This window comes from Schistocerca cancellata, chromosome 2 (assembly GCF_023864275.1).
Source record: "Schistocerca cancellata isolate TAMUIC-IGC-003103 chromosome 2, iqSchCanc2.1, whole genome shotgun sequence".
Classification (NCBI taxonomy): Eukaryota; Metazoa; Arthropoda; class Insecta; order Orthoptera; family Acrididae; genus Schistocerca; species Schistocerca cancellata.
In genome coordinates this window covers 288,941,181-288,967,592 of record NC_064627.1, presented here as the reverse complement: position 1 = coordinate 288,967,592, position 26,412 = coordinate 288,941,181, and the positions used below count along the sequence as shown (strand labels likewise).

General features: G+C 42.9%; 1 protein-coding gene across 1 annotated transcript in view; it reads left to right on the top strand.

Annotated features, from left to right (window-relative positions):
• LOC126153392 (trypsin-1-like) overlaps window positions 1-26,412 on the top strand; it is a 173,398-nt gene that overhangs the window by 105,201 nt on the left and 41,785 nt on the right. The window contains exon 2 of the mRNA XM_049916068.1: window positions 25,396-25,481. Within this exon, the coding sequence (XP_049772025.1) occupies window positions 25,396-25,481 (86 nt within the window). The remainder of the gene's footprint in view (window positions 1-25,395; window positions 25,482-26,412) is intronic.

Below are 26,412 nucleotides of genomic sequence, written 5' to 3'. Positions count from 1 at the left end.
TGTAATCTAAATGCACGAGCGAAGATGGTTACAGTGAGCGGCGTGACATTTTCAAGGACAATGTCAGAGTCGACATCCCAGAAAATAAAGAAAGTACTTATTTATCGTAATGTAAGCAAAATCAGACTTCAAGAAGAATATAATAACTCCAATCCCAAAGAAAGCAGGTGTAGACGGATGTGAAAATTACCGAACAATCAGTTTAATAAGCCACAGCTGCAAAATACTAACACGAATTCTTTACAGACGAATCGAAAAACTAGTAGAAGCCGACCTCGGGGAAGATCAGTTTGGATTCCGTGGAAATATTGGAACACGTGAGGCAATACTGACCTTACGACTTACCTTAGAAGAAAGATTAAGGAAAGGCAAACCTACGTATCTAGCATTTGTAGACTTAGAGAAAGCTTTTGACAATGTGGACTGGAACACTCTCTTTCAAATTCTAAAGGTGGCAGGGGTAAAATACAGGGAGCGAAAGGCTATTTACAATTTGTACAGAAACCAGATGGCAGTTATAAGAGTCGAGGGACATGAAAGGGAAGCAGTGGTTGGGAAGGGAGTAAGACAGGGTTGTAGCCTCTCCCCGATGTTATTCAATCTGTATATTGAGCAAGCAGTAAAGGAAACAAAAGAAAAATTCGGAGTAGGTATTAAAATACATGGTGAAGAAATAAAAACTTTGAGGTTCGCCAATGACATTGTAATTCTGTCAGAGACAGCAAAGGAGTTGGAAGAGCAGTTGAATGGAATGGACAGTGTCTTGAAAGGAGAATATAAGATGAACATCAACAAAAGCAAAACGAGGATAATGGAATGTAGTCGGATTAAGTCGGGTGATGCTGAGGGAATTAGATTAGGAAATGACACACTTAAAGTAGCAAAGGAGTTTTGCTATTTGGGGAGCAAAATAACTGATGATGGTCGAAGTAGAGAAGATATAAAATGTAGACTGGCAATGGCAAGGAAAGCATTTCTGCAGAAGAGAAATTTGTTCACATCGAGTATAGATTTAACTGTCAGGAAGTCGTTTCTGAAAGTATCTGTATGGAATGTAGCCATGTATGGAAGTGAAACATGGACGATAAATAGTTTGGACAAGAAGAGAATAGAAGCTTTCTAAATGTGGTGCTACAGAAGAATGCTGAAGATTAGATGGGTAGATCACATAACTAATGAGGAAGTATTGAATAGGATTGGGGAGAAGAGAAGTTTGTGGCACAACTTTACCAGAAGAAGGGATCGGTTGGTAGGACATGTTCTGAGGCATCAAGGGATCACCAATTTAGTATTGGAGAGCAGCGTGGAGGGTAAAAATCGTAGAGGGAGACCAAGAGATGAATACACTAAGCAGATTCAGAAGGATGTAGGTTGCAGTAGGTACTGGGAGATGAAGAAGCTTTCACAGGATAGAGTAGCATGGAGAGCTGCATCAAACCAGTCTCAGGACTGAAGACCACAACAACAACAACAACAAGCAAAATCACTACGAAAATTCGACTTTGTGTGCCTTGCAAAGACAATGAGCCATCAAAATACATCCAAGACATTATATGACAGCCTCCATTGCTATAAATGGTAAACAAATGCCACAACACATATTAAAGTAATGCTATTCTCTATAACGTATAGATACGTGCAGTAGATGTAATCGTAGATGTGGAAACTGTCTTCATTCTGCGGGTCACAATCCGCAATGATGTTAGAGATTCTATCAACCCTTGATGCTGCCTCAGCTTAAATAGACGTTTAAAATGGTTCAAATGGCTCTGAGCGCTATGGGACTCATCATCTGAGGTCATCAGCCTCCTAGAACTTGTAACTACTTAAACCCAACTAACCTAAGGACATCACACACAGTGATGCCAGAGGCAGGATTCGAACCTGCTACCGTAGCAGTCGCGCGGTTCCGGACTGAAGAACCTAGAACCACTCGGCCACCGCGGCCGGCAGACGTTTAATGTAAAGGAGTTCCAGTAAGCATAACTTGAATAAATGGCTGTAAATATTCCGAGGTCTGGTACCTCAACATTGCAGTGTGACGCCATGACAGTGCCAGTTTGCAGAGACGAAGGTATCGACGTCGTAATACCGATTCATGTAGCCTGGCGACGAGTCTTATAATTACAGTATATACCCAAGTCTTTATGGACGAATGGAAAAAAACGATAATCAGTGTGTGAACGTGGTACCTCAAGTAAGGCTTTATCACCAAACTCAAGATTGATCGCTCCTCCTGTTGGCAAATCTGCTCGGTATTTGTCCCATTGGCTGATCGATGCTCTGTAAATTACCTAATTTAATTATGCTTCTCACACGCGTTATGGGACTTTGTGTTGGACATGCCAATGTTTACGGTAGTGTCCCAGTCTGAAATAGCTGAGTATGTTGAGGTGAGAATCTTATGCAAAAGGTGTAAAATGGCTACCAATTTGTAATGCTTAAATACTTGAGTGAGTGATATGATATACAACGAAGCATAAAATGTCACCATCATCGAGAGGGTACGCACAACAGAACATCGACTGGAAAATTCAATAAAGAAAGTAACTGGATAATATTGTAAAAAAAAGGACACCGACTAACTGATGGAGCTGTGTGCACTGCTAGAGCTGTAGGGTAATACCTAAGCAAATGTCACTAGCGCGGTAACTAACGTTATGTCATAATGTGTAGATCATGAGAACAGTTTCTCCTCGCTCTGCATGTTGTCACAGAACGTACTATACTAACTGCTATTGGATAGAGCTGCGGAGGATAAGTTGACTAACAGCCAAATTTCACGCTGTTCGTCCTCTACCACTGATGATGATGATGAAGTACCATACTCCTTGACAGAGCGTAGGGGAACGATGCGAGAGACCCGCACCGCCGTACTAGACAAGGTCCTAGTGGAGGTGATTTTCCATTGCCTTCCTCCGACCGTAATGGGGATAAAATGATGATGATGAAGACGACACAACAACACCCAGTCATCTCGAGGCAGGTGTAAATCCCTGACCCCGCCGAGAATCTAGCCCGGGACCCCGTGCTCGGGAAGGTGGAACTCTACCGCGAAACCACGAGCTGCTACCACTATCGATGAGAAATTCAGAAAATATCACTCTGTCATTACAGTGGTCTGGACAAGTCTGAGAGTAGGATTGTTGTTAGACGGCGTCAGCAAGTCCGTCGCTACGTCCTTACACGACTTTTGCTGACTTTCCATTTCCGATTAGCGAGCGTTGGAGCTGCCAGGTTAGCACACGCCTATGGCTGCCTTCCGCAGTTATGTGGTATCTGGCATCTATGAAGGCACTTCAGGAAGTAAGTTACACATGTCGTCCCACGCTACGACCATTGCCAAACAAGAGTCACGCATTGTCAGAAGAGAGAACATGTTCCGAATTGCCTGCGGACACTGTTCTGCTGAGGTACGAATAACAGGAGCACCACAGCGTGCGGATGTAATGACGCGGCAACTGGAAATGTACTACAAATCTGAAGTACGCAGGAAATTGCACACATACTCGCCTTCAGATGCTGGCAGTGTACGGATCAAATTCAATGTCGCGCCTATCTGTTGTAAAATAGTGTCAACAATTAGACCAAGGCCAAATAGGCACGAGCGACGCTGAACTGAAAACAAGGTCTTCATATCGACCACAGAAGACATTGTCCAGGCAACTCAGGAATAGATTTCCAGCAACCGCAAATTTTCCAGCGATGAGGACGTTCTCACTGCGGTTCTCGAACAGGTCTGTGACCAAAGAGCAGTTTTTTGCTGTCGAGGAACTGAACGATTGGTAGAATGTACCGATCATTGTTTACAGACATGTTGAAAAACAGTGTAATGCATCTGTGTCACTTTGAAGAGTACGCAGCATTCAATAAAGGTTCCTTGACCTGTCATTTTTTTGTTTTTTGGTCATCAGTCTACTGACTGGTTTGATGCGGCCCGCCACGAATTCCTTTCCTGTGCTAACCTCTTCATCTCAGAGTAGCACTTGCAACCTACGTCCTCAATTATTTGCTTGACGTATTCCAATCTCTGTCTTCCTCTACAGTTTTTGCCCTCTACAGCTCCCTCTAGTACCATGGAAGTCATTCCCTCATGTCTTAGCAGATGTCCTACTATTCTGTCCCTTCTCCTTATCAGTGTTTTCCACATATTCCTTTCCCCTCCGATTCTGCGTAGAACCTCCTCATTCCTTACCTTATCAGTCCACCTAATTTTCAACATTCGTCTATAGCACCACATCTCAAATGCTTCGATTCTCTTCTGTTCCGGTTTTCCCACAGTCCATGTTTCACTACCACACAGTGCTGTACTCCAGACGTACATCCTCAGAAATTTCTTCCTCAAATTAAGGCCGGAATTTGATATTAGTAGACTTCTCTTGGCCAGAAATGCCTTTTTTGCCATAGCGAGTCTGCTTTTGATGTCCTCCTTGCTCCGTCCGTCATTGGTTATTTTACTGCCTAGGTAGCAGAATTCCTTAACTTCATTGACTTCGTGACCATCAATCCTGATGTTAAGTTTCTCGCTGTTCTCATTTCTACTACTTCTCATTACCTTCGTCTTTCTCCGATTTACTCTCAAACCATACTGTGTACTCATTAGACTGTTCATTCCGTTCAGCAGATCATTTAATTCTTCTTCACTTTCACTCAGGATAGCAATGTCATCAGCGAATCGTATCATTGATATTCTTTCACCTTGTATTTTAATTCCACTCCTGAACCTTTCTTTTATTTCCATCATTGCTTCCTCGATGTACAGATTGAAGAGTAGGGGCGAGAGGCTACAGCCTTGTCTTACACCCTTCTTAATACGAGCACTTCGTTCTTGATCGTCCACTCTTATTATTCCCTCTTGGTTGTTGTACATATTGTACCCGTCTCTCCCTATAGCTTACCCCTACTTTTTTCAGAATCTCGAACAGCTTGCACCATTTTATATTGTCGAACGTTTTTTCCAGGTCGACAAATCCTATGAAAGTGTCTTGATTTTTCTTTAGCCTTGCTTCTATTATTAGCCATAACGTCAGAATTGCCTCTCTCGTCCCTTTACTTTTCCTAAAGCCAAAATGATTGTCACTAACGCATTCTCAATTTTCTTTTCCATTCTTCTGTATAATATTCTTGTAAGCAGCTTCGATGCATGAGCTGTTAAGCTGATTGTGCGATAATTCTCGCACTTGTCAGCTCTTGCCGTCTTCGGAATTGTGTGGATGATGCTTTTCCGAAAGTCAGATGGTATATCGCCAGACTCATATATTCTACACACCAAAGTGAATAGTCGTTTTGTTGCCACTTCCCCCAATGATTTTAGAAACTCTGATGGAATGTTATCTATCCCGCCTTATTTGACCGTAAATCCTCCAAAGCTCTTTTAAATTCCGATTCTAATACTGGATCCCCTTCTCCTCTAAATCGACTCCTGTTTCTTCTTCTATCACATCAGACAAATCTTCACCCTCATAGAGGCTTTCAATGTATTCTTTCCACCTATCTGCTCTCTCCTCTGCATTTAACAGTGGAATTTCCGTTGCACTCTTAATGTTACCACCGTTGCTTTTAATGTCACCAAAGGTTGTTTTGACTTTCCTGTATGCTGAGTCTGTCCTTCCGACAATCATATCTTTCTCGATGTCTTCACATTTTTCCTGCAGCCATTGAGTCTTAGCTTCCCTGCACTTCCTATTTATTTCATTCCTCAGCGACTTGTATTTCTGTATTCCTGATTTTCCCGGAACATGTTTGTACTTCCTCCTTTCATCAATCAACTGAAGTATTTCTTCTGTTACCCATGGTTTCTTCTCAGCTACCTTCTTTGTACCTATGTTTTCCTTCCCAACTTCTGTGATGGCCCTTTTTAGAGATGTCCATTCCTCTTCAACTGTACTGCCTACTGCGCTATTCCTTATTGCTGTATCTATAGTGTTAGAGAACTTCAAACGTATCTCGTCATTCCTTAGTACTTCCGTATCCCACTTCTTTGCGTATTGATTCTTCCTGACTAATGTCTTGAACTTCAGCCTACGCTTCATCACTACTATATTGTGATTTGAGTCTATATCTGCTCCTGGGTACGCTTTACAGTCCAGTATCTGATTTCTGAATCTCTGTCTGACCATGATGTAATCTAATTGAAATCTTCCCGTATCTCCCGGCCTTTTCCAAGTATACCTCCTCCTCTTGTGATTCTTGAACAGGGTATTCGCTATTACTAGCTGAAACTTGTTACAGAACTCAATTAGTCTTTCTCCTCTTTCATTCCTTGTCCCAAGCCCATATTCTCCTGTAACCTTTTCTTCTACTTCTTCCCCTACAACTGCATTCCAGTCGCCCATGACTATTAGATTTTCGTCCCCCTTTACATACTGCATTACCCTTTCAATATACTCATACACTTTCTCTATCTGTTCATCTTCAGCTTGCGACGTCGGCATGTATACCTGAACTATCGTTGTCGGTGTTGGTCTGCTGTCGAGTCTGATTAGAACAACCCGGTCACTGAACTATTCACAGTAACACACCGTCTGCCCTACCTTCCTATTCATAACGAATCCTACTCCTGTTATACCATTTTCTGCTGCTGTTGATATTACCCGATACTCATCTGACCAGAAATCCTTGTCTTCCTTCCACTTCACTTCACTGACCCCTACTATATCTAGATTGAGCCTTTGCATTTCCCTTTTCAGATTTTCTAGTTTCCCTACCACGTTCAAGCTTCTAACATTCCACGCCCCGACTCGTAGAACGTTATCCTTTCCTTGATTATTCAATCTTTTTCTCATGGTAACCTCCCCCTTGGCAGTCCCCTCCCGGAGATCCGAATGGTGGACTATTCCGGAATCTATTGCCAATGGAGAGATAATCATGACACTTCTTCAAATACAGGCCACATGTCCTGTGGATACACGTTACGTGTCTTTAATGCAGTGGTTTCCATTGCCTTCTGCATCCTCATGTCATTGATCATTGCTGATTCTTCCGCCTTTAGGGGCAATTTCCCACCCCTAGGTCAAGAGAGTGCCCTGAACCTCTATCCGCCCTCTTTGACAAGGCCGTTGGCAGAATGAGGCTGACTTCTTATGACGGAAGTCTTCGGCCGCCAATGCTAATTATTTATCAAAATTTAGGCAGTGGCGGGGATCGAACCCGGGACCGAAGACGTTTTGATTATACCATTTAATATACTATTTGAAGTCCCCACGTAGCTTGAATTATACCTGCTCCCTAAGAGCACACGCACACACGCACACAAGCACCTGTGTGTGTGTGTGTGTGTGTGTGTGTGTGTGTGTGTGTTTGGATAAGAATGTGAGAGACTCACTATGAAAGAGATCAGGTGTGCGTGATTTTCCGACTGTATGTAAAACAAATGGTAGTGTGTCGTGGTAACATAGGCGTGTAAGTACTTAGGCTCCTTCTAAATCCCGACCCATCTGATGAAAATGAGCAAAATAAAACTGTGAAAATGAAGATAGTGCATCTTATGAATTCAAAATCCTGTATCGCAGTCCCACTCGGAGCGAGTAATGAGGCTTTCGCAAGCTATAAATCATCCAGAATATTATGAAAATCTAAAATGTTTGAAAATGTAGACCCTCTGGTGGTTAAACCAGCGAAGTAGACCGCAGTCTTCAAACGTAATGGTAATGAGGCTCCTGGGCAATACTCGTGGAATGCTGAAGTAATGTAAAATACCGAGAACACTCAACAATAATTTCGTCTTCTTGATGTTGTACGCACGAAAATAGGGTCATTTACGCGATCTGGGATTTTACTTAACATTTACGGTGTTAAACTAAGGGAAAGTGCGAGCGATGTGATAGTTCAAATGGCTCTGCGCACTATGGGACTTAACATTTGAGGTCATCAGTCCTCTAGAACTTAGAACTACTTAAACCTAACTTACATTAGGACATAACACACATCCATGCCCGAGGCAGGATTCGAACCTGCGACCGTAGCGGTCGCGCGGTTCCAGACTGAAGCTGCTAGAACCGCTCGGCCAAGTCGGCCGGCCGATGTGATAGCTTTCACTGTTGGGAAACACGGAAGGAGACTGGAAATGACGTTACCTTAATGGGGAACTGGATACCAAATAGTTATCAATAAATACTTTAACATAAGGATAAAACAAAAGAATTAAAAAATCATTACCATGAGAACGAATTATTGAAACTAAAATAGAAAGCACCTTAGATGTAATTTCCAAAAGAAATGAAAAGATGAGGCAATACGTGTTAGTGCCGGCCGCGGTGGTCTAGCGGTTCTAGGCGCTCAGTCCGGAACCGCGCGACTGCTACGGTCGCAGGTTCGAATCCTGCCTCGGGCATGGATGTGTGTGATGTCCTTAGGTTAGTTAGGTTTAAGTATTTCTAAGTTCTAGGGGACTGATGACCACAGATGTTAAGTCCCATAGTGCTCAGAGCCATTTGAACCAATACGTGTTAGTGAAGCATGTCTGAATCACATTGTTTCGGCGATGACACTGTACCTTACGAATGGCATAAGCGTTCCAAGGAAACAAGTACCGTGGAAGGCACTCTCAGAATTCCTCGTATCAGTTCTATTCCTTGAACTATTGCATGTAGCGTGCCTGTTTCAGCTAGAATTGACAACTTATGAGCGGCAACGGAAAGAGGTTGGGTTGGGTTGTTTTGGGGGAAGACACCAAACACCAAAGGAACCTGGAACGAGTTAGGGAAATCACGGAAAACCTAAATCAGGATGGCCGGACTCGGGATTGAACCGTCGTCCTCCCGAATGCGAGTCCAGTGTGCTAACCCCTGCGCCACGGAAAGAGGTCTGGAGAAATTGTTGCACCATTTAGCAGTTCAGCTGGTATGTCAGTAGCATCTGCACACAGAGTTTGAGCAAGCTTTAACCCAAGCATTACAGTGTAACGGTAGAGCTTCGAGTGATCAATTAATACACTGTTGCTCGACGCCAGCAATGCAATTGGCTATTACAGAAATTGCATGATGAAGACGCTCGTCCTGAAATACATTTTCTTTTCTCGGCGTGTATGAAGCGCAGAACACTCGACACTGGAGTTCTGAAAATTCTCAGCAGTTACATCAAGAGTCTTTGTATACAGCGCAGAGTACTGGAACGATCTCTTTACACCAAACTACGACTTCAGAAAGATATGTCAACAATATACCGAAACATTCTTTTCAATGGACTAACAGCTAACGAAAAGTCCTACGGTTGCTGAATGATGAACAGTGCAAGAGGACAGACCACGAATGTCTCTATGACAATACTAAGGGATGTCGCTGATGACTGGAACCGTCATCGTCTAACTTGCACGTGTTCTCAGACATCGAAATTTGCCGAAGAAAAATGTTTTGAGTCCAATTAACAGGTTATAACAGACATTCAATACTAAAACATTTGACTGTATGTAGTATTACGGAGCAGGCTCAAAAATGGTTCAAATGGCTCTGAGCACTATGGGGCTTAACATCTGCGGTCACCAGTCACCTAGAACTTAGAACTACTTAAACCTAACTAATCTAAGGACAACACATACATCCATGCCCGAGGCAGGATTCGAACCTGCGACCGTAGTAGCCCCGCGTTTCCGGACTGAAGCGCCTAGAACCGCTCGGCCACCGGGACCGGCTACGGAGCAGGCACGGAGCGGCGTGGTGCTGGGCCGAAATTAAATGATTCATTTTGAAAATGATTTTATTGCAATCAGTTTCAAAACACAATACGGAAATTATGAAGACTGGTAAGATGATAGCTTTAAACATTTGCATAAAATGATCAAAGACTCTGTTCAAAACCATTGACCAGAATATTCACATTACTTTATTTACAAGGTAAATCTTTGACAATCTATTCTGTAGTAAGTTAAGTGTAAGAAAGCAAATTAAAAAAAAAATAATGTGGCCAACAACTTCAGTATGTTTCTATAAACCCAATCTTAGTTAAGTCTAACTGTAGTTACGTAATATTTCCAAATTTTACAATTTTTGATAGAAGCCTAAACTAGTAATTATATAATAACGTGCTGCTTAACTGTACCAAATTTAAATTTCCACACTTGGCTTAAAACTCAATGATATATTGTGAGAGAAGCTCGCAATAACTTACACATTCTGTAACAAATTCTCGAAGCCTAACTTGATGCTTAAAGATACCAAGACTCAAGGTTGCTGCAAACAGAAAACAGTTACAGAGAAAAATTTATGTAATTACAACTTAGACAGCTCGAAAGAGAGTGAATAAAGTTAAGAACAAATTATTCAACTCATGTAGATGGTGTCGTATTCAACTATTAATAGTACGAGAGTCAGCCTCTGTCAAATTGGCCAACATCATGCGAGTCTGCCACTTCTTATAGCTCAGGCCGAATTTGCAAAATATTGAAAAGAGCGAAACTAACACAAACAAGCGATTACTACCAGCAGCTAACTGTACACAAAACAGACAAGGTATGTCACTTACAAGTATAAAATGGTATATTTAGTTATCCGTACTTCTGTGTTCATAAGAGTTTAGTTAATACCAGAGTAACAAATAACGTGACCGGGAGCCAGGCCACTGTAAGTTTAAGCTCTACTTGCAACACTGCTAGTTACTTAAGTACTTAACGAACTTTTCTGAGATTTTACATGAATAAGAACTCTTTAACCAGGGATCTAAAAACTAAGTCAACAATTAACAACCATTTCTCACCGCTTTTTCGAGGATCTGCATATTTCTGAACACGGTATGAATATTACAGTTTCCTCTGACTTTAAGTAAAACAATACCGTGGAGGCAGATGATCAGGTCTTGGAAGGACGGACACAACTGCCCTCATTAACTTGTCACAATGCTAGAACGTGTCACAGTACAAGTGAGAACTGAGCTCTGATTTATGTTCCAGAATGACGGCTGATCCGCACAACTGCACCTCATTAAGCTGACAGGCCACCACCAAGATACACCACACCACTCACGCTGCCACAACAAATCATGTCCGCAGGCGCCGCCCTTTACTCGTAGCGACTGTGCAGGCACCGGTAGCAAACTTGAGGTCTTAGCCGCCGGAAACACGCCGTAGCGCCACTGCTCACCTGACTCCGGCGTCAACGCGCAAGCGCATAGATAGCAAACCTCTTCGCGCTCGCTACCCTCTGCAGGGTAAACTAAAGACCTAGGTCGATCAAAGAAGTGCGGCAAGATCTACAAGGTTCAAAACGGTTCAAATGGCTCTAAGCACTATGGGATTTAACATCTGAGACCATCAGTCCCCTAGACTTAGAACTACTTAAACCTAACTAACCTAAGGACATCACACACCTCCATGCCCCAGGCAGGATTCGAACCTGCGACCGTAGCGGTCCCGCAGTTCCAGACTGAAGCCTCTCGAACCGCTCGGTCACAGCGGCCGGCTGATCGACAAGGACGACTGTAGCTGAAGACTGCTGGTGCACGAGTCACTTCGTGTATTGGCCTAATAGTAACTGCATTTGTGACAAAAACGCAGAATATCACTGCATATTCAAGGTATTTTGTCTTCGCCTCAAGATACTGTAGTGACGATTGTTGCGCTCTACTACTCGTGATAACGGTTTTTTTTTTAGTACTGGTGGTCTAGAGGTAGCGTCTTTAATTAATAATCAAAATATTCTCGGTTTCGGCTTCGAACTCCGCCACAGCTTCATTTCTGAGAAAATCAGCAGCAAATGGCGGTCGAAGGCTACATCTACATCTACATTTATACTCCGCAAGCCACCCAACGTTGTGTGGCAGAGGGCACTTTACGTGCCACTGTCATTACCTCCCTTTCCTCTTCCAGTCGCGTATTGTTCGCGGGAAGAACGACTGCCGGAAAGTCTCAGTGCGCGCTCGAATCTCTCTAATTTTACATTTGTGATCTCCTCGGGAGGTATAAGTAGTGGGAAGCAATATATTCGATACCTCATCCAGAGACGCACCCTCTCGAAACCTGAACAGCAAGTTACACGGCGATGCAGAGCGCCTCTCTTGCAGAGTCTGCCACCTGAGTTTGCTAAACATCTCCGTAACGCTATCACGGTTACCAAATAACCCTGTGACGAAACGCGCCGCTCTTCTTTGGATCTTCTCTATCTCCTCTGTCAAACCGACCTGGTACGGATCCCACACTGATGAGCAATACTCAAGTATAGGTCGAACGAGTGTTTTGTAAGCCACCTCTTTTGTTGATGGACTACATTTTCTAAGGACTCTCCCAATGAATCTCAACCTGCTACCCGCCTTACCAACAATTAATTTTATATGATCATTCCACTTCAAATCGTTCCGCACGCATACTCCCAGATATTTTACAGAAGTAACTGCTACCAGTGTTTGTTCCGCTATCATATAATCATACAATAAAGGATCCTTCTTTCTATGTATTCTCAATACATTACATTTGTCTATGTTAAGGGTCAGTTGCCACTCCCTGCAGCAAGTGCCTATCCGCTGCAGATCTTCCTGCATTTCGCTACAATTTTCTAATGCTGCAACTTCTCTGTATACTACAGCATCATCCGCAAAAAGCCGCATGGAACTTCCGACACTATCTACTAGGTCATTTATATATATTGTGAAAAGCAATGGTCCCATAACACTCCCCTGTGGCACGCCAGAGGTTACTTTAACGTCTGTAGACGTCTCTCCGTTGATAACAACATGCTGTGTTCTGTTTGCTAAAAACTCTTCAATCCAGCCACACAGCTGGTCTGATATTCCGTAGGCTCTTACTTTGTTTATCAGGCGACAGTGCGGAACTGTATCGAACGCCTTCCGGAAGTCAAGAAAAATAGCATCTACCTGGGAGCCTGTATCTAATATTTTCTGGGTCTCATGAACAAATAGAGCGAGTTGGGTCTCACACGATCGCTGTTTCCGGAATCCATGTTGATTCCTACATAGTAGATTCAGAGTTTCCAAAAACGACATGATACTCGAGCAAAAAACATGTTCTAAAATTCTACAACAGATCTACGTCAGAGATATAGGTCTATAGTTTTGCGCCTCTGCTCGACGACCCTTCTTGAAGACTGGGACTACCTGTGCTCTTTTCCAATCATTTGGGACCTTCCGTTCCTCTAGAGACTTGCGGTACACGGCTGTTAGAAGGGGGGCAAGTTCTTTCGCGTACTCTGTGTAGAATCGAATTGGTATTCCGTCAGGTCCAGTGAACTTTCCTCTGTTGAGTGATTTCAGTTGCTTTTCTATTCCTTGGACACTTATTTCAAAGTCAGCCATTTTTTCTTTTGTGCGAGGATTTAGAGAAGGAACTGCAGTGCGGTCTTCCTCTGTGAAACAGCTTTGGAAAAAGGTATTTAGTATTTCAGCTTTACGCGTGTCATCCTCCGTTTCAATGCCATCATCATTCCAGAGTGTCTGGATATGTTGTTTCGAGCCACTTACTGATTTAACGTAAGACCAGAACTTCCTAGGATTTTCTGTCAAGTTGGTACATAGAATTTTACTTTCGAATTCACTGAACGCTTCATGCATAGCCCTCCTTAAGCTAACTTTGACATCGTTTGGCTTCTGTTTGTCTGAGAGGTTTTGGCTGCGTTTAAACTTGCAGTGAAACTCTCTTTGCTTTCGCAGTAGTTTCCTAACTTTGTTGTTGAACCACGGTGGGTTTTTCCCGTCCCTCACAGTTTTACTCGGTGTACCTGTCTAAAACGCATTTTACGATTGCCTTGAACTTTTTCCATAAACACTCAACATTGTCAGTGTGGGAACATAAATTTTCGTTTTGATCTGTTAGGTAGTCTGAAATCTGCCTTCTATTACTCTTGCTAAACAGATGAACCTTCCTCCCTTTTTTATATTCCTATTTACTTCCATATTCAGGGATGCTGCAACGGCCTTATGATCACTGATTCCCTGTTCTGCGCTTACAGAGTCGAGAAGTTCGCGTCTGTTTGTTATCTCCACGAGTCGGTTCTCTGTTTAATTGCTCGAGGTAATTTTCGGATAGTGCACTCAGTATAATGTCACTCGATGCTCTGTCCCTACCACCCGTCCTAAACATCTGAGTGTCCCAGACTATATCCGGTAAATTGAAATCTCCACCTAAGACTACAACATGCTGAGAAAATTTATGTGAAATGTATTCCAAATTTTCTCTCAGTTGTTCTGCCACTAATGCTGCTGAGTCGGGAGGTCAGTAAAAGGAGCCAATTATTAACCTAGCTCGGTTGATGAGTGTAACCTCCACCCATAATAATTCTCAGGAACTATCCACTTCTACTTCACTACAGGATAAACTACTACTAAAACCGACAATCACGCCACCATCGATTGCATGCAATCTATCCTTTTTAAACACCGTCTGTGCCTTTGTAAAAATTTCGGCAGAATTTATCTCTGGCTTCAGCCAGCGTTCCGTACCTATGACGATTTGAGCTTCGGTGCTTTCTATCAGCGCTTGAAGTTCCGGTACTTTACCAACGCAGCTTCGACAGTTTACGATTACAATACTGATTGCTGCTTGGTCCCCGCATGCCCTTACTTTGCCCCGCACCCTTTGAGGCTGTTGCCCTTTCTGTACTTGCCTGAGGCCATCTAACCTAAAAAACCACCCAGTCCACGCCACACAACCCCTGCTACCCGTGTAGCCGCCTGCTGTGTGTAGTAGACTCATGACCTATCCAGTGGAACCCAAAACCCCACCACCCTATGGCGCAAGTCGAGGAATCTGCAGCCCACACGGTCGCAGAACCGTCTCAGCCTCTGATTCAGACCCTCTACTCGGCTCTGTACCAAAGGTCCGCAGTCAGTCCTGTCGACGATGCTGCAGATGGTGAGCTCTGTTTTCATACCGCTAGCGGGACTGGCAGTCATCGCCAAATCAGATAGCCGCCGGAAGCCAGAGAGGATTTCCTCCGATCCATAGCGACACACATCATTGGTGCCGTCATGAGCGACCACCTGCAGATGGGTGCACCCTGCACCCTTCATGGCATCCGGAAGGACCCTTTTCACATCTGGAATGACTCCCCCTGGTATGCACATGGAGTGCACATTGGTTTTCTTCCCCTCTCTTGCTGCCATATCCCTAAGGGCCCCCATTACGCGCCTGACGTTGGAGCTCCCAACTACCAGTAAGCCCACCCTCTGTGACTGCCCGGATCCTGCAGACTGAGGGGCAACCTCTGGAACAGGACAAGCAGCCATGTCCGGCCGAAGATCAGTATCAGCCGGAGACAGAGCCTGAAACCGGTTCGTCAGACAAACTGAAGAGGCCTTTCGTTCAGCCCTCCGGAATGTCTTTCGCCTCCGATCGGAGGATGCGTGAGACGAGTTGGCCGTCCCCGACAAACCCCCATCCGGACCCCCACAGTGATGCCTGTTCGCAACAGCCTCAAGCTGTGTGACTGAAGCCAACACTGCCTGAAGCTGGGAGCGAAGGGATGCCAACTCAGCCCGCATCCGAACACAGCAGTCGCAGTCCCTATCCATACTAAATACTGTTGTGCAAAGAACGTCTGAACTAATCTACAGAGAGCACAAATAACTCGACACAAAATTTAAACGGTTATTAAAATACAAGATTGCCTAGTAAATGCAGTAATGCTGCTACTTGGGCACTGCTGACACACTGCTCGGCGGCAGAAGGAGACTACGCGATTTTACACTATTCAGGTACTAAAACGCGATGCTACAATTCTCAAATACTATAATACGCCGGAAATCTATGAATTAAACAATGCAAGTACCCAAAAACACGCAAAGAAATTAAGTATTAAAGGCTCTGGGGTAAGAAGTCGCCCTCAATCTGCCAATGGCTTTGTCAAAGAGGACGGGGGAGCGGACATAGGTTAAGGGCACTCTCTTACTATGAGGTGGGAAACTGCCCCTAAAGGCGGAAGAATCAGCAATGATCAACAATGTGAGGATGCAGAAGGCAATGTAAACCATTTCATTAAAGACACATATTGTAAATATGGTTCTAGGGCGCACGTTGGATGTCGTTGTGAAAACTCAACATTTCGTCGCCCAGCTGCGCCGACGAAATATTGTGGAGTTTTCACAACGACGTCCGACGTCTCGCCTGAGAACCATATCAGGCAACTCCAAGACAAATACTTTGTATCCACAGGACATGTGACCTTTAATTGAAAAAAGTGTCCGGATGATGCCTTCATTGGCAAAATATTCCGGAATAGTCCCCCATTCGGATCTCGGGGAGGAGACTGACAAAGAGATGGTGACCATGGGAAAAAGAATGAATAACCTACGAAATGATAATGTTCTGCGAGTCGGAGCGTGGAATGGCAGAAGTTTGAACGTTGCAGGGAAACTAGAAAATCCGAAAAGGGAAATTCAAAGGCTCAAACTAGACACCGTGGAGATCAGTGAAGCGGAATGGAAAGAATACAAGGATTTCTGGCCAGATAAGTATAGAGCAAGGTCAAAAGCAGCAAGAAATGGTATAACGGGAGTAGAATTCGTTATAAATAGGAAGGAAAGGCAGAGAGCGAGTTACTGTGTATAGTTCAGAGGCAGATTTGTTCTCATCATAATCGACAGCAAACCAATACCGACAATGATAGCTCAGGTATACATGCCGACGTCGCGAGCGGATGACGAAGACACAGAGAACGTATATGAGGATATTGTAAGAGTAATACAGAACGTAAAGGGAGATGACAATCTAATACTCGTGGGGAACTGGAATGCCGTTGTAGGGCAAGGAGTAGAAGAAAAGATTACAGGAGTATATTGGCTTAGTACTAGGAATGAGAGAGAAGAAAGACTAATTTAGTTCTGCAATAAATTACAGTTGGTAATAGCGAATACCTATTCAGGAATCACAAGAGGAGGAGGTATATTAGGAAAAAGCAGGCTGATATTGGAAGGAGCACCCAGGAGCAGACATAGACTCATGTCACAATTTAGTAGTAATGAAGAGTAGGCTGAAGTTTAAGAGATTAGTCAGGAAAAATCAGTGGGCAATGAAGTGCGCTACGAAAGCAGTAACGAATGAAGAGATACATTGGAAGTTTTCTGAAGGTATAGATACTGCGGTAAGGAGTAGCTCAGCAGGCAGTTCAGTTGAAGAGGAATGGACGTCTCCAAGAGGGGCGATAACAGAAATGGGAATGAAAAACGTAGGTACAGAAAAGATAACTGCGAAGAAAATAGGAAATGCAGGGAAGCTAAGGCGAAACAGTTCCAGTAAAAAGGTGTAGAAATCGAAAAAGAAAATGTTTTTGGAAGGACTGACAACATATAGAAAATTCAAAAGACACTTCGGCGAAATTAAAAGCAAGAGTGGTAACATTAAGAGTACAATAGCAATTCCACTATTAACTGCAAGAAAGAGAGAAGTTAGGTCGAAAAAGTGCATTGAAGACCTCTATGAGGGGGAAGACTCGTCTGATATGATAGGAGAAGAAACAGGAGTCGATATAAAAGAGAGGGGGATCAAGAATTAGAATCAGAATTTAAAAGAGTTGGAAGACTTACAATCGAATAAGGCACAAGGGATAGATAACATTCCATGGGAACTCCTAAAATCATTGAGTGAAATGGCAACAAAACGAATATTCACATTGGTGCGCAGAATGGTAATATACCTTCTGACTTCGGAAAAGTATCATCCACACTATTCCGAATATCGCAGGAGCCGACAAGTGCGAGAATTATCGCACAATCGGCTTAACAGATCATGCATCCAAGTTGCAGACACGAGTAATACATAGAACAATGGATAATAAAATTGAGGATGTTACATGACGATCAGTTTGGCTTTAGGAAAGATAAAGTAACATAATTCTTTCGTTGCGGTTAATAATGGAAGGAAGATTTGAATAAAATCAAGACACGCTCTTAAGTTTTGTCGATCTGGAAAAAGCGTTACACAGAGTAAAATGGTATAAGATGTTCGAAATTCTGAAAAATACAGACGTAAGCTACAGGAAAAGACGGGTAATATACAATATGTACACTAACCAAAAAGGAATAATAAGAATGGGAAACGAACAACGAAGTCCCCGGAATAAAAAGGGTGTAAGGTACGTAGCTTTTCAACCCTACTGTTCAATCTGTACATCGAAGAAGATATTACTGAAATAAAACAAAGTTTCGAAAGAAGAATTAAAATTCAAAGTGGAAGGATGTCAAGGATAAGAATTAGCTGACTACATTGCTACACTCCAGTGGAAGTGAAGAAGAATTACAGGATATGTTGAACGGAATGGACAGAGTAATGAGTGCAGAATGAGGATTGAGAGTAATTCGAAGAGAAACGAAAGTAATGGGAAGTAGCAGAAATGAGAACAGCGAGGAACTTAACATCAGGCTTTATGATCACAGAGTAGATGAAATTAAGGCATTCTGCTATCAAGGCAGCAAAATAACCTGTGACGGTCGAAGCATAAAAACCAGACTAATGATGATACAAAGAGCATTCATGGCCAAGAGAAGTCTACTAGTATCAGACATGGGCCTTAATTTGAGAAATAAATTTCTGAGAATGTACGTTTGGAGATCAGTATTGTGTGGTAGTGAGAGACGAGCTAGGGGAAAACCAGAAAAGAAGGAAAACGAAGCATTTGAAAGGTGGTGTTACAGAAGAATGCTGAAGGTTAGTTGGAGTGCTAAGGTAAGGAATGGGGAGATTCTCCGGAGTATCGGCGAGGACAAGAATATATGCAAAATAGTGACAAGAAGAAGGGACAGGATGGTAGAACACATCTTAAGATATCAGCGAGTTCAGAAAATAAGTTCCGTGGTACCAGAGGGAGCTGTAAAGGGTAAAACTGTAGTGGTAAACAGAGATTGGAATAAACCGTGTAAATAATTGCGGACGTAGGTTGCAAGTGATACTCTGCGATGAAGAGGGATTCGTGGCAGGCCGCGTAAACCAATCACAAGACTGATGGCTCAAATAATAATAATAATAATAATAATAACTTGCGGATCAAATCACTCAACTGACATGTTGATAAAAATGGTTCAGATATACATCTACATCTATACTCGGTAAGCCACCTTATGGTGTGTGCCGGAGGTTACTTTGTGTACGGCTGTCACGTACGCCATATTCTGCTCCAACCACGGATTGTGTGCGGGAAGAATGATTTGTTGGAAAGCTTCTGTATGAGCTATAACCTGTCTAATTTTACGTTAGTGGACTTTTAGCGAGATATGCGTAGGACGAAGCAACATATTGTTTATCAGAACGGGACATATTTGTCGGCTGAGCTTTATTCGCGTTTCCTATTTATAGCAAATAGACTTATTTCCCATTCGTCCATTGCTGTCTTTATTACGTAAAATTAACCGATTTTGGGCAGGTCGCCTATTTCAAGTCATTCATCGCAATTACCGAGTAACTAGACTTAACGAAACCACCACTTCTCAAATGGTTCAAATGGCTCTGAGCACTATGGGACTTAACTTCTGAGGTCATCAGTCCCCTAGAACTTAAACTACTTAAACCTAACTAACCTAAGGACATCACACACATCCATGCCCGAGGCAGGATTCGAACCTGCGACCGTAGCGGTCACGCGCTTCCTGACTGAAGCGCCTAGAACCGCACGGCCACATCACTTCTCATCCGGACACTTATTAGTGGGTGTTCATATGAGGTGTGTTCACTTTCATGACTACTTGAACTCTGCTGGGGGCACTTTCGGTGAGGTACTGAATGTTTATGGAGGAATCGCAGCTCATTCTTCTTTAAAGTCATTGCTCTTGTGGACGCTGGCGTCTGGCGCGAAATCCACGTTCTGACTCATGCCGAAGGTGCTCCTTTGGGTTCAAGCCGGAACTCTTGGCAGGCCAGTTCATTCTAGGAATGTTACTGTCGACAGAACACTCCCTCGCAGATAATGCTTTATGAGACGGTGCATAATCGTGCTGATACAAACAGTCATCATCTACTGCACGCAGTAGCAATTCTGTAAAATGTGTTCATATTCTCCAGCACTTTGCGTTTTCTTAAGCGCGAAAAGCGGACTGCGGCTAACCAAGAAAAATACTCTTACAGAGTAACACTACCTTCTCAGTACTTCACTGTTGGCGCTACAAATGATGGCAGGTAACGTTCCCCAGGCATTCACCAAACCCAAACCATTTCATCTGATGGTCACAGAGTGTAGCGTGGTTCATCACTCTAATCACTCGCTCCCAATCATTCATTTTCCAGTGAGATCACTCTTCACACTATCTTAAGCATCGATTGACATTGATTACTTTTTTTTCTTTGCATTCAGCCCCAGTAATGCTCGATGGTCCTCGTCCTTCAATAAGTATACATGATATCTACCCTGTTCCTTCTCGTTTCCACTTCACAGCCACAAACTGTCTCTTCGGCAACTTTGGAAGTGCTGAAACGTCCCTTGACTTCTGATGACTAGTCTACGTTCGAAGTCAGTGAGTTCTACTGACCGACGTATTCTGCTGTTCCTTCTTCTGTGCTGGCTACACGTTCCACCTCATTTTACATTGCCGCGTTCGCCTCTCGTAACATCAAGTGGTTGATTCTGCATTACAGGTTAATGTCCGGATACTTTTGAGCAGATAAAGTATGACTACGGATGAATGGCCAGTTCTCTCATCATCGTGAGTATTCCACCTTCCACTTTTAAACAAACAATACTACTGGCCTATAAAACCTTCATTCCTAACATTCGATTCATAAATAGCACAAATTTCAATACGAGTGACAGTAGCTTTGAGATTTTTTACCACTAGAAACTTATTTCAGAATGGATTTCACATTTGGTGGAATTCTCAAATACAATGCTCATTTTGAATGATTAGTGTATGTGAACTAGAAGTAACGAGGCTTTCTTGCTATTGCTACTCTGAGGACGAGAGTCTGCTGCTTGAGGAAGTGTAGCCAGTGCTCCGTTGAATGCCACTACTTCCTGTGCTGTATGAATACGGAAACTGTTTTGTTAATAGTCCTCGTAAATTTTAAATAATTGATAACGATTATACATGAGAAACCACTTTTCTCTAAATAAACTGCAAGTACGATGGTTGTACAGAAAGTAACTTCTGATCGGTCGCTAAATGGAAACCACAGTGAAAATCAGAAACATCTTATTTGCAAGAGTTAGCTACACTTTCCAGATACTTCTCTACATAGTCGCCGCTCCGACTTAGACATTTGTCGGAGCTTCATACCAAATTTCCAACACTATTGTCACAGAAGGCAGCCGACGGTGCTTTCCGATAATTCTCTACGCTGGTCTACGGCGCGCAGCCTGAGCCCAAGTGTTGTCTTCGTATCCAGCGTTTCATGTATACAGAGATGATACTGAGGACGAGCCAATTAGGGCTGTGTTGTGGGTGAACGAACACTTCCCATCGATAAGGCTGCAGGAGTGTCTTCATTGCCCCTTCAGAGTGCGGCTGAGAATTGCCATGAAGAAGGAAGTGCGTGGCAGTTGTTTAGGTGGGCTGCATTCATTAAGTGGGGAAGCCAGTGGGCATTCTGGTGAGACCCTCTCCTGGAGCTGCAGGTTATGTAGCAAGAGTAAGTTGATAGAGGAGCAGGAGCGTAAAATCTGTGTCCTTCAGGTGCAGTTGAAAAACGCACAGGAGGAGCTAGATAGGATGAGGAGGGAGAAGGGGGTTGGGGAATGGGAGCTGGCTGTTGGCAAGAGATCTGCTAGGAGAAGAAGATTTTCAGATAGTTTTACTATTGGTGTTTGCAATAGATATGACCAACTGTCAGAGTCTAGTGGAGAGGAATCTCTAGTAGCTGTAGATGTAGGAAGTATGCAGCAGACCTCAGCAGTTACGGTGGCTAGGACAGTTGCAAAGTCGAAGAGGAAGAAGAAGGTTCTGCTGTTAGGTAGTTCTCATGGCAGAGGTGTAGGCCAGCAGTTGCAGGAAGTGTTGGGGAGTGAGTACCAGGTCACCAGCATTGTGAAGCCTAATGCAGGATTGGCTCAAGTGACTGTTAACATAGGGGGGTTATGTAGGGATTTTACTAAAGAGGATCAGGTAGTGATTGTGGGCGGGGCTGGTAATAGTATTGATAGGGATGGGGAGTATGACATAGATGGTGACCAGACTGGTAACACGAATATGCATTTCGTGGAACTGTTTAAGCGTCACGATCGGCCTCATCTTAATACAGCCGTCAGGCGTAATAACATGAGACTTGGGGGTGCGCTGATGACAGAAAGCATGTGTCACATTTCAGTGGTGTCGGTGGAGTCTATCAGCAGGACGGGGTTCACTAGACATGGCCTGCACCTCAACAGGTATGGGAAGGGGAGGTTGGAAAAGCTTATAGGTGACAGCATAGGTGGGGGTGGTGGGATCACTCATGGGAAAATTCCTGCAGTAGTGGGTGTTAGAGCTGCACCTTTTTTAGATTGAAGTCTGCTGATAGGTATTCCTGCTTAAGGGAAGTCTCTCTAACAAAGGAACCACTTTTGACAAAGTTTAGGTATCCGAGTAATGAGGGAATCAGTATATTTCATCAAAATACACAAGGTATTAGAGATAAAGTTAGTGAACTGCTTATAGATGTTGACTCTGAAATTATTGGTATATCTGAACACTTCTTAAATAAGGAGATAATTCAGAGGCTTCCTTTACCAGGATACAGGTTGGCTGGCAGCTTTTCTAGGAGCTTTTTGCGGTGTGGGGGAGTAGCCATGTATGTGAAAAATGGCATCCCATTTGAGTCAATTGATGTTACAAAGTACTGCACTGAAAAGGTGTTTGAATGTTGTGCAGGTGTGGTTAAATTTAATGGAGCTAAACTTCTAACTGTTGTTATTTATAGATCCCCAGACTCCGATTTCACAACATTTTTGCTAAAGCTAGAGGAGGTTCTTGGTTCACTTTATAGGAAATACAAAAAGTTAGTTATATGTGGTGACTTCAACATTAATTGTATAAGTGATTGTGCAAGGAAAAGGATGCTGGTAGACCTCCTTAATTCATATAATCTTATGCAAACTGTATTCTTTCCAACGAGAGTGCAAGGGAACAGTAGAACAACCATAGACAACATTTTTGTTCATTTCTCATTATTAGAAGGGCATTATGTTAGCAAAAAGGTGAATGGCCTTTCAGATCATGATGCACAAATTTTATCTCTAAAAGATTTTTGTGCTGCAACACATATTAAATATAGTTATCAACTGTTTAGGAAAGCTGATCCAGTAGCTGTAGACCCTTGTAAACCTTATCAAGGAACAAGAGTGGCAAGATGTTTATAGCGCTGATACAGTAGATGATAAATATAATGCTTTTCTCAAGACTTTTCTCGTGCTCTTTGAAAGCTGCTTTCCGTTAGAACGTTCAAAACAGGGTACTAGCACAAACAGGTAGCCTGCGTGGCTGACTAGAGGGATAAGAATATCTTGTAGAACAAAGTGGCAATTATATGAAAACGCTAGAAACAGGCAAAATCTAAATGCAGCAGCCCATTAGAAACAGTATTGTAAGGTGCTTAAAAATGTTATTAGGAAGGCAAAAAGTATGTGGTATGCAGATAGAATAGCTACGTCTCAGGATAAAATTAAAACCATATGGTCAGTCGTAAAGGAAGTGGCTGGTCTGCAGAGACAGGTCGAGGATATAGAATCAGTGCGTTGTGGGAATGTCCGTGTTACTGATAGGTCGCATATATGTACAGTATTTAATAATCACTTTCTGAATATAGCAGGTGAACTAAATAGAAACCTAGTCCCAACAGGGAATCATATAGCGCTCTTAGAAAAAAGTGTTCCGAGACTGTTACCTGAAATGGTCCTCCATGATACTGACAAGAGGGAGATTGAGTTAATAATTAAATCACTAAAGACCAAGAACTCTCGTGGATATGACAGGGTATCTAGCAGAATACTGAAGTATTGTTCTATGTATGTTAGCCCAGTACTTAGCCGTATCTGTAACTTTTCCTTTAGGAGTGGTCAGTTTCCTGACCGATTAAAGTACTCGGTAGTGAAGCCACTTTATAAAAACTGAGACATTGATAATGTTGACAATTTTAGACCTATTTCTATGCCATCGGTGTTTGCTAAAGTTATCAAGAAAGTTGTATATACAAGGTTACTGGAGCATTTAAATTCACATAATTTGCTGTCAAATGTTCAGTTTGGTTTTAGAAATGGTTTAACAACTGAAAATGCTATATTCTCTTTTCTCTGTGAGGTTTTGGACGGATTAAATAAAAGGTTGTGAACGCTAGGTGTTTTCTTTGATTTAACGAAGGCTTTTGACTGTGTTGACCACAAAACATTACTGCAGAAGTTGGACCATTATGGAGTAAGGGGAGTAGCTTACAATTGGATCGCCCATGTCCAGGATCTTGTTCCGAAACTAAATGCTGCTTTATTTACCATTAGAACAGTATCTGAAATAAGTGACAGTTCAACACGAAAAATTGTCTACTTCGCATATTTTCATTCGCTTTTGTCGTAGGGTATTATTTTTGGGGTAATTCTTCTGATTCAAAAAGGGTACTTTTGGCTCAAAAACGGGCTGTTCGAGTTATATGTGGTGTAAGTTCGAGAACCTCTTGTCGACCCCTATTCAATAGTCTGGGAATTCTGACATTGCCCTCACAGTATATATTTTCTTTAATGTCGTTTGTTGTTAGCAATATTAGCCTATTCGCAAGAGATAGCAGCTTTCACTCAGTTAATACTAGGCAGAAATCAAATCTGCATGTGGAATGCACTTCGTTGACTCTTGTGCAGAAAGGAGAGCAGTATTCTGCTGCATCCATTTTCAATAAGCTACCACAAGAACTCAAAAATCTTAGCAGTAGCCCAAACTCTTTTAAGTCTAAACTGAAGAGTTTCCTCATGGCTCACTCCTTCTATTCTGTCGAGGAGCTCCTGGAAGAGCTAAAAAATTAAGCAAATTCCAGTGTTACATTGTTGATTTTCTTTATTTAAACTTACGACTTTTCGCCTGAATATGTTCTTTATATTTCATTTTATCTGTTTCTACTATCGTGTTATAATTTCATGTATTGACTCGTTCCATGACCATGGAGACTTCTCCTTAATTTGGTCCCACGGAACAATAAATAAATAAATAAAAGGCAAAGCCTCTCATCGGGCCCTCCTACTTGGCGGGAGACGTCGTTGTTCTAGTCGCCTTTACTAGCTTACAGTGCGCTCACAACTGGAAAGAGCGTCTTGATGCAATCGACGGACATACTAGAGACACGACCCAACACATCTGCGCAAAGCTTCATCGGGTTTTCACTGTGGTGTCCATTTTGCGACCTATCGGAACTTACTTTCTGGTCAACCCTCGTAAGTGACAATTCTTCCTAGCGACAACCGTGGACTCTGTGCGGCCGTCAAACCGTCATGTCGTGTTCTACGTTGCTGATCTTCTTCGACGTGTTGGCTACCTGCCTGGTTCGGTGGATTGGTGCCGTGATTCTGCTGTGTTGTGTTGCAGGGTGGGGACGTAACCGCAGCTTCCAGACCCTCGCCGGCCGCATCATAGGGGGAAGAAATGCCTCCATCCTGGAGTTCCCCTACCAGGTAAGTCACACTCCTCCGTTTTCCGCTACAGCTAGTTCTCAGGGTTTCCACAGCGATTTCCTTTTTCCTCATAAACTTCTTCCTCAAATTAATGCCTATATTTGATACTAGTAGACTTCTCTCGGACAGGAGCGCCCTTTTTGCCAGTGCTAGTGCGCTCTTTATTTTGCTTCCAACGTAGAAGAATTCCTTAACTTCGGCCACTTCGTGATTCCGAGTTCTGACGATAAGTTTCTCGCTGTTCTCATTTCTGCTACTTCTCATTACTTTCATCTTTCTTCGATTAACTCTCAATCCATATTCTATGTTCATTAGACTATCCATTCCACTCAGCACATCCTTTAATTCTTCTTCATTTTCACTGAGGATAGCAATGTCATCATCAAATCTTACCACTGATATCCTTTCAGCTTGAATGCTAATCCTACTCTTATCCTATATTTTATTTCGGTCAATGCTACTTCGATGTATGCACTACACAGTGAGAGAGAAAGACTACACCCTGTCTTACATCCTTTCTAATCCGAACACCTCGTTCTTGGTCTACCAGTCTTACTCTTTCCTCTTGGATGCTGCACATGTTGTATATTATCCGTCTTTCCCTATAGCTAAACCCTATGTTTTTCGGAATATCGAACTTCTTGCACCATTTTACATTGTGGTACGCTTTTTCCAGGTCGACAAATCCTATGGAAGTGCCTTGATTTTTCTTCAGTCTTGCTTCCATTATCAATTGCAAGGTTGCCTCCTTTCCTAAAGCAAGACTGATCGTCATGTAACACATCCTCAGTATATTATTCTTCTCACCGACCTCAATGCATGATCTGTTATGCTGATTGTGTGATAATTCGAGCTCTTGTCGGCTCTTGCAATATTCGGAAACGCGAGGATGACATTTTTCCGAAAGTCTCATGGTATATCGCCAGTCTCA